This window comes from Trichomonas vaginalis, chromosome IV (genome assembly GCF_026262505.1).
Source record: "Trichomonas vaginalis G3 chromosome IV, whole genome shotgun sequence".
NCBI classification, from domain to species: Eukaryota; Parabasalia; order Trichomonadida; family Trichomonadidae; genus Trichomonas; species Trichomonas vaginalis.
In genome coordinates this window covers 31,842,565-31,851,882 of record NC_067206.1, presented here as the reverse complement: position 1 = coordinate 31,851,882, position 9,318 = coordinate 31,842,565, and the positions used below count along the sequence as shown (strand labels likewise).

At 37.1% G+C, this 9,318-nt stretch overlaps 2 protein-coding genes and 2 pseudogenes across 4 annotated transcripts, besides 2 other annotated features; all 4 read right to left on the bottom strand.

The window, feature by feature from the left end:
* Positions 1 to 8,556: part of a mobile genetic element that runs on past the window's edge.
* On the bottom strand, positions 3,188 to 3,511 carry TVAGG3_0204340 (protein of unknown function, DUF4106 family; the record flags this gene model as incomplete). Its single annotated transcript, XM_051226413.1, has 1 exon — positions 3,188 to 3,511. One exon carries the CDS (start codon positions 3,509 to 3,511, stop codon positions 3,188 to 3,190), a length of 324 nt encoding a protein of 107 aa, XP_051111399.1.
* Positions 4,820 to 4,996, bottom strand: TVAGG3_0204330 (protein of unknown function, DUF4106 family; the record flags this gene model as incomplete). Its single annotated transcript, XM_051226412.1, has 1 exon — positions 4,820 to 4,996. The coding sequence occupies one exon, from the start codon at positions 4,994 to 4,996 to the stop codon at positions 4,820 to 4,822; it is 177 nt and encodes a 58-aa protein (XP_051111398.1).
* On the bottom strand, positions 6,355 to 7,112 carry TVAGG3_0204320 (annotated as a pseudogene). The gene has a single exon. A coding segment is annotated over exon 1 (758 nt).
* Positions 7,292 to 8,083, bottom strand: TVAGG3_0204310 (annotated as a pseudogene). Its single transcript has one exon. A coding segment is annotated over exon 1 (792 nt).
* Positions 8,458 to 8,556: a terminal%2Cinverted (terminal inverted repeat of Maverick-3 transposon ID:TVAGG3_0204300).
* Positions 8,557 to 9,318: the final 762 nt, after the last annotated feature.

Here is a 9,318-nt window from a genome sequence, read left to right as displayed (position 1 = left end):
GCTTTGCCAGATTCTACTGGAAACACGACGAACAATTGCATCCTTTGAGAAGGAAAAAAGGTAGTGCAGAGGATGGTCATGCTCCCATGGAAAGAACAAGATATGCATATGAGAAGTACCGTGAAGTTAGAAGCCAAATTACATCTGGTCGAACCTTTACAGTAAACTTTGACGATGGAAAGAACAAAGAAGGCTTCATGGGTGTACTTGCTGCAATTCAAGACGGAAATAAGAAAGGATACAATCTCAGATTGACCATAACAGATTTGGATGGTCACATTTACTATGCAAATGGCAATGAACAAACAGCTGCAAAACTTCTTGACGCTTTCAAGACTACAAAGAGAGAACAAATGGTTGACTCCGACTCAGACATTTTGAATGCAATTGAAGGAATTGCAAGTGTCAAGTTCGAATGGTACCAACCTAACCCTCAAGCAGTCAGACAACATGCTGGGTATTTCCCGTTCAGAAATAAGTCTGACATTGACTTGACAAGGTATGGAATTTACAATTCAATTGAAACAATTGTCAATGAACCTTGTATTCTTACATGTCTCAGGAACTCTGGTCTTGTTACAGAAGAGAAAATGAAGTATCTTGAGTCATGTGTGAAGACAAGGTACATGCTCAGAGGTCAATTGGCAAAAATTGCACCGTTGGCAAATGTCAATATCCGAGTCAACATACCTACAGCTAAAGGTTCTTCACATGACGACTATGTTGTTGACAAAGACTTACCATGGTTGAAGATTGTAATTGTCCACAACCACTTCATGTTGAACGAAAGTCTTACAAACCCATTGTTCGGAAAAGGCAAGTGCAACATTGTCAGAGCTGTTAACATTCTTTTCGAGAAAGGCTTGTTGGAACCGATTCCAGATGACAAGCTGACAGAAACTTTTGTACCAAAAGACGAAACAAACTTTTCATTGTTAGCAAGACCAAAAGTTGTTCCAGACAAAGTTCTAGTACAAAAGAAGTACACAATTCCACAAGGAGTTGGATTGTTCGGATACCAACCTGAACCAGAAGAACTTCCAATGAGGTTGCAAGAACTTCAAGATGCTATAAACAAACTTCCATTGAGACATCCAATTGACGTCAAATTGTATTGGAGAGCATCTGAGTTAGGTCAGAAGGTTTTATATGAAACAGGTTGCTTCGACGATGTTTATGAGATAACAGGGAAGAAGTTTCTCAGAAGATAAGAGACTCACTTGAATTTCCACAAACTGGACCAATTGGTTGCGACAAGTTCGACTCAGATGTAAAAGATATACTATGTCGACCTTAACGCCTTGCGTACATGAGGTTTGTCCAATATATTCCGACTGGAATTCCAAACGGAAGATGGTGAGTTCCCAGGAAGAGAACTATACAGTTGGAAAAGTCATACAACAACTGTATGATATTAGAAAGCTTCAAACCCCAAACTTGCAATGACACTCAAATTGCTTATGAATTCGACATGGGATATTCCATTAAGAAACCTCAAGAGATGAAGAGTAAACATTATGAGAAGGTCGACACAACTTGTTGAAGGTTTTCTCCTTTTGTTTTGAAGTACGAATTCACTCAAGGTCAAAATGGCTTAGTAACCACCATTAAAACCTATTGTCGAACATTGGTCATACCCTCAGTTCGCAAAGGCAGTCCTTGACAACTACAACAAATTCTTCTCCGGAAGTCAAATCCAAAGTGGAAGGTTTACTATGAGAACATTGACGCACTCATGACGAACGAAGAAGGGTACAACAAACTCATTGAAATGGGTTTAGTCGGTGAGAAGATGGGTCAATTCAAATTGGACAAAATTTTCACCGAAGTTCATGTCCTCTCCAAGCGTAAGTACTGGGGCATACTTGAAGACGGCACAGAAATAAAACATTGCATGAAATAAAACGTTTTTTATTCGAATTTGAATTAAAATGTGGAATTCTTGGGAACGGGAAAGGCTTATTTACTTGAGGAACAGGTAAAGGTGGTGGAGGTGGAGGTGGTGGCAACCAGTCCATTTTTTATATTCCTTCCTAGCTAATTTCCGTTTAATTTCATGGCGCTCCTGAGTCTTTGAATCGGACAGGTCGAGTTACACCATTCTTTGGTCTCAAACTCATATATAACTGTTTGTCTGTATTTTCGTTCGACAATGGCATACGTTCACACATTAATTTTGTTCAATACTTTACCTTGACCCAATACCAACAAGTATATCTGCATATTTTAATATCTTTTCAATCAGTGCTCGGTAAAGCCGCGCTTAAAATACCAGCTATGTCTCCGATGGATCTTACACTCTGCAGCCATCTGCACTCTACGTTGGAGTCAACTCTTCTCTGTGAGAGCTGAACGGTCTCAGATTGGAGAGAGTGAAGCCACCGATCCGTGGTTCTCGTGTATACTCTCTCTCTCTCTTTTTGGTTTTCTATTTCTTTGATGTTTATATCGTCTGCCTCTGTCAAAAGTTTCAATAGTTCTTTCAAAACTTCATGAGGTGCGATGACATATGAGTTCACTTTTACAGGGTTGTGTTCGACCAAGTTAACATTATACCTAAAGCTTGACAAATCTTCTCCTGAGTTTTAAGTTTGTCTTTAAGTTGCATGTAGTCATTTCGAATATCTGCAACAGAACTTAAGTCTCTCTAACTTCAGGATATGTTGGTTGTTCTTTTACAGGAACTATTGTTATACCATCTTCGTCTTCGTATGGTTTCCCCACTTCAACATCTCTTTCTTTGACATTGACAACAACACTTTGACTGTTTGTTTGAGTTGGTGAATTTAACTTCACATCTGCCACCGCCATTAAACCTTTTGAAACACTTACGCTTCTATTTTTCGGAAATGACATTTTACTTCGAATAAAAAGATGGACGTATTCGGATATCTTATTGAATTGAAGCAGAACAAAGTTTATACTCACAAACAATACAAATACATTGACAGAATAGTTCTTTATACAAACAATGGAAAATGTTATAGAATAGCAGTCTTTGCTGAACCAAAATATTTTCATAAAGCAGAGAGAGTTGGTATAACTGAAATGGTGAAAGTTCTTGACGTTGACAAAAATATAACAACAAAACTGACCGATATTACTAAAGGAAAGTTTATAATACAATACTATGTCAAAACTGGCGTACTGTCAATATTTGACGGAGAGAAGTCAGTTCAAGAACAACTTACTGACCTGCTGCCAAAATCTGCTCGATGGAAGCTGTCGTTATGCCAATCTGAGGAGCCCCAGCAGGTTTCATCGAACGAATCTTCAAAAGAGCATCTTCCGTGAAAAGTGCTATTGGTTTTGTAAACTTCTTTGCTCTCAGTTCATATGGACCGTCTCTGTCACCAGTATATTGTATTTGTACAGTACCAACAGTTGAAATACCACCCATAAAGTCTTCTGAGTCAGCAAATGGAATGCCAAGCCAAAAGTTTGAACGGTCTCCATTTGTATATTGAGTTTTTTGACTTCCTGTATGAGTCCATACTTTCACATATGGCATAATAGAACTTTGCATTTCAGGGTTAATGGTTGTTGTGAAGTTGTTGTTAAAGTTCATAGCATCTAATGTCAAGTTGTATGACCTCATATCCTCAACTGTAGAATATTCTTCTCTTGGATAATATTTGCCATCTATGTTTATATGATATTTAATACCAGGGTTGTAGAAACAAGAATAGTCATTTATAGTTCGTCTGAACAGTACAAACATAGTATCTGCGTGTTTCATTGCAGTTGTTAAAGCAATATCTGTTCTTGCACCTGCGGTTCCTGGATTTTGGTTTCCAACTTCACCTGCAAAGTCTTTGACAGATATTGTGTATAGGGAACATAAGTGGAACTGCAATATATTTGGCAGCTAAAGCATTTGAAATATCTGGGTCCAACATATAGACTGCAAGTCTGCTTTCTATTCTCTTGCATAAACTGTTCGCATGTAAACCTAACTGGGTCCCAAGCAGTTCCAGCAGCATTGAAATAATACCTTACTTCAGTGTTGAGGTTTGAGAAACCAAAGTCTAAGTCAACTTTGTCTTTGCAAAATTCGGCGAATGACGTTTGATTTGCTCCCTTTACGTCTGTAAGAGTGAATGGGTCTTGCGTTGGTGCAATGACTAAGTTATTTTTGCTTGGAGTAAGTTCAATAGAAATTTTTCCTGCCCAGTTTGGCAAGTATCTTAAAAACCTGAAGATGAGAAAGATGACAAAGAACCTAAGTTTCAGTTTTACTTTAGTGACAGCATTTCCATCTGAACCAGAAAGGTAACATAAACTCCTGGAACGTTAGGTCAAGTCTTCTTATTTTCTCAATGGTTGCGTACTGGTCTGTTTGTTCTCTAGCTTGTGGTTGTACTGAGTTTCTCAAAGCGAACCATTCATAGTTTGCCCATGTTACTGTTTGAACTAAGTCAGAGTTAGAATATATCTTATATCCCATGAAAACTTCTGGAGCATATTGGTATCCGACATAGAAAATTCCATTGCAACCTTTCTTGTCAGACAACTTGGCAGAAGGTTTTATTTCAATGTCTTGTTCCACGTATAAGAAAGAGTTGTCAATAGAAATTATATGAAACCTGTCGCAAGCAATATCTACTGTTGTTGAAGAACCTTCTCCAAACTCACCTACGTTTCCATAAGAAACAGCAGTTGTATATTCGTAAGTTCCAGGAACTATTTCTGACCTTCTAATGGCATTGTCGCATCGTTATACCATTCGGAAACATTTCCATTCATGGCATCCAAAACTGTTGGCGTTATATTCTGAGCGGCGTACAATTCAATGAGTAAAAATATAGAATAGTTGGATTTATATGTCATAATAGAACCCACGTGGACCAAGCTTTACTTTCTTCCTGACTGAGTTTTTAACTCTTCTTTTTCCTTCATTGCCCTCTGCTTCAAGTTGTTGCATCTTTGCCTCATGTTCATCTAGTATGTTGCAAATTTCCCATGTCCTTTTTGCCTTTTGGCTCTGGTCGCCCATCTCAGGTAACCTATATCCTAGAAAGAGTTTGTCATAGTTTGTATTTGAGTCTTTGCGTATTGTTTGCATGACTCTTTCCTGAGTTTCTGGTTCAAGCTCTTCAAACAGAGCTTGTCCATATGGAATATGCTCGTTTCCAAATATATGTTTTTGTAGCCATTCTGGTTTCTTTCCATGTTACCAACTATATCTTTTGTGAATGGGAAAGCTTTTACCCAATCTTTCAGTCTTGCGTCGTTTATTTCTGTAGTTGGTTTTATTTTGTCAAGGAACATGTTTTTCAATACTAACATTTCATTTGTACTGTCCATTTGAGTTTTCTTAAATATTCATCCCTTCTCGGTTCATTGTCTGCAAAGTAAGTTTTTATGACATTTTGTAAACTTTCATTTGCAAGGTCATGTACAATAGGTTCTCTTCCTTCTCCCTCCCTAACTTTCTTTCTAAACTCTTCACCAAATATACCATCTCTATGGTTCTGTGTAGTTCTTTGAGATAAAATGTTCTAGAACGTCAGGTGTTATATTTCCATCAGCCATGTTCATTTCATACTGGTCCAAAATATCTGCATGTTTCATACTTTCAATGGCATTAAAGCCGCGCTTAAAATACCAGCTATATCTCGTTCACCATTCAATTCCATTGCGTCTACAACTTCTTGGAATTGTGGTTGTAAGTTTATGAACCACCTATCTGGATTAGCTTTATGACCCCATCTCATTGTAGTTCCATCGTCTGCAGAAACAAAAGTAGGTTTGTTTCCATCTTGGTTAGGTTCTGAATGAACTTTAAACAATGTTTCATTTCTATATGTTTTCTTGAAATTTAACCTTTTATTTTCACCGAGTTCATCCGAAGATTGAACGTTAAATGCTCGTAAGTAAAAAGGGTTGTTGTATTTGTGTACATTTTCTTTCAGTACTTTCATTCTATGCTGAATATTTTCATCTGGTGTTGGAGTCTTTTGTATGTCGGCAAACATTTTCGATATTCTTCTACTATGTCAGCCGAATCTTTCTTAGACTCTTGGAAATATTCCATATTCTCCGCATACTCTTGTTGAGGGTCAAGATTTTTCGGCTGTTCCAAATCTTCATCTAGTTCTGTGAATTAGTTTCCAAAGGAAGGACTTGTTCGTTTCCTTCAGGCTCTTCTAGCTGTTGTTGCTGAACTATTTCTTCCATGTCTGGTTGTATCTGAACTCTTCCTGTGGAGTTTCTTGTACCTCATCTGCTGGCATTTCATATATTCCGAGACCGTTTTCAACAATTTCCCTATCTACGTCATCCGCATTCATAAGCTTTTGTTCTTTCGTTCCGTCTCTATTTTTTACGCGTTTCATGACGAAAGTTGAATTGTCATTTAGCTCTGACATCAAATATCTCGGAGTAAATTCATCCATGTCATTTGGATGATATGCTATTAAATCATATCCCTTAGCGAGCTTGTATTTTCCAGGTTTGAAATTATATCCCATTTGGTGCTGAACCATAAAGCTAAATAGGTTCGGGTCAGTATTTCCTTCCTTGAACTTTTTAATAGCTTCTTTATATCTGTCACTAAAGTCAAGAGTATCTGGGTAACCATAATCTTCCTTAAGCATTTTTAAGAATTCTTGGTTTCCTTTTTCTCTACTTCTTTTATGTCCTTGCTCTGTTTGTGGTTGTTGCTGTGCAGTGTTTTGAACTGTTGGTTGTGGTGCAGTGTTTTGAACTGTTGGTTGTGGTGCAGTGTTTTGAACTGTTGGTTGTGGTGCTGGATTTTGAACTGTTGGTTGTTGTTGTTGTTTTGGTGCATGCCTGTGTCTGTGTCCATGTGACGATGTAAATGTTTTAGGTAGTCCTGGTGCAGGTGCTTCTCTTGGAGGGTTTGGTGGTATATAAGTTCCACTAGCTAGTATATAAGTTCCACCAGCTGGTATATAAGTTCCACCAGCTGGCACATAGTTCCATCTGCAGCATAATGTCCTACCTGACTTTTCGTCTTAAGAAAGCATTACTAGGTCTGTTTTTGGTCTGTTGTAACTCTTTTTCTTGACTTTCCACAACAGTTGCTCTAACGGCGTCATAGGCACTTGAACTGCCTGTCTCGTTGCTGCATCTGTTATTTTCGTCATATTTTGTGCTACTTCTCTTAACTCTTTGTCGAAACCTTCAGACTTCAGTTTCTTCCAGATGAGAAGTCGTTCACTAGTTTCACCTTACTATGAAGAGCTTCGAAGGCGTTCTTAAAGTCAGCATTCATTAAAGCTTCATTTGAACTGTCTTCATCCGCTTGTATTTTTGTCCTTATTGACCCATAAAGTTGGGCTGCTTTGGCGTTGGCTTGGGCATCAACCAGTCATTATTAGCTTTTATATATTCTGCGCTTTTCATTGCCTTTTGCATGGCTGCGTCGTTATTTTTACTTTCTTGTGCTAATTTTCATACTGTACGGTTTGGTTTTGCAACTGTAAAAGTTTTTCTGCCTTTACATTTGCTTCAACTTCTTTTTTATACTCATCGCTATCCATATATGTCTTCAGGGCTTTTTGTTTTATCTCTTCATCTTTCAGTACTTTATATTGAGTAGTATGGTTTTTCAAATTTATAACATCTTGTTCCATTTTTGCTACTTCTGCGCTTTTTCTGACACTTTTTTCGCATATTCCTCTGTACTTAGTTCTTTCAGTTGTTCTTCTTTCTTCTTTTTCTCTACGTTTAACTCATTGAGTTTCTTTGTGTGTCTGTCATATTCTAGTTCTTTTTCGTTTTCACTTATTTGTTTCTGTATGTCTATGTTTGACTTTTTGACATCTGTTATTTGATTTTTGAGTGAACTCAAATTCATTTGACTTTGAGGGTTATAAGCTGTTCCGTCTGCAGCTCCACCATAGCCTGCCATTTTCGCTAAAAGTGCCGCTCTTAAACCTCCACTCTGTGCACCAATAACTCGGTTTAAAAGCATAGGGTTGCTTGACATTTGTTGCAACATAGTGGGGTCATTCATCATTTGTTGTTGCAACTGTTGTTGTGGTGTCAGTTTTACTATTGGATGTTTCAATGCTCCCTTCCTCTTACGTATATTCTTACGTAGCTTACGTGGCATTTTAAGTGAAGTTAAAAAGCGGTTTTTGACAGATGTTTATATGACACTTTTTGTTCAGCACAAAAAACTACTCGGTCAAAGTGTTGTCAGTTTTGTAAAATAACCGTCCTATCTCATTCTATAATGGAGAAAAGGCTTCTCAAAGTACTTCCTTGGAACGCCTGTAACTTTTCCTGTAGCGACGATAGACCCTTACTTGTCCGGACAAAGTTATACTATTTTGAGTGCTCTACAAAAAAGTCAACGGCTGGCTCGTCCTCAGAAATTTTTTATGGGCTAGAGGGCGCAACGCGCCTGGAAGCCCTCCGAATAAAAACTTCATTTATACTAAACATCTTCGGGGCTAGAGGGCGCAACGCGCCTGGAAGCCCTCCGAATAAAAACTTCATTTATACTAAACATCTTCAGGGCTAGAGGGCACGAAGTGCCTGGAAGCCCCACTACCTTTTTTTTTTTTTTTTTTTTTTTTTTTTCAAAGAAAATTCTATTAATAAATCAAATCAAATAAAGTAACATCGATACATTCATGAGATTTTATAATTTCATTATTATGTTTCATCCTCGGATGTAGTGAGATGAGTTTATTATTAACTATAGCAATCATGCTTTTCAAATTGATGTTAGATATGATTATTGAAATTAGAAGAGGTCTTAATGAGATACATAATCTGCAATTTTCTACTTATGGAGATTCTTCAATTCAAATATGTGGGCATAATTCTATAGAAAAAAAGATTAAGTAGATTGTCATATATAAGTTATATTAAACCATTTTTGCCGAATTAAAATTCCTTCACACTTCTATGGCAATATGTTTCTTCACAATTCTTATCATAATAGTTCTGTTGGTAATCTTCGACACCCCAGATCTTATCGCTTCTGCAACGTAAGTATTGACTTGATTAACATTAAGAACAGTTTCCTTCTGGTTTTCGCCAATGTAAAAGATATCACTGCTGCATAGAAGATGGATGTCTGGTCCTTAACTATTAGTTTGAGCCGGATCATGAATCTCTAATAAGAACATGCAAAGTTCTTCATAAGTAACTTGTTTTGTTCAATTTGTATCCATATCGCGCAAATCAAAATAAATAGATACAAAATATTAATGAAGATCGTGTATATGAGGATGTTTAAAACAATATAAAAATAAAGAGAAAATCATATGTATTAATAATAAAAAGAATAAAAATGAAATCATATAAAATGACTAATTAAATTCAAAAGTCGTTTGC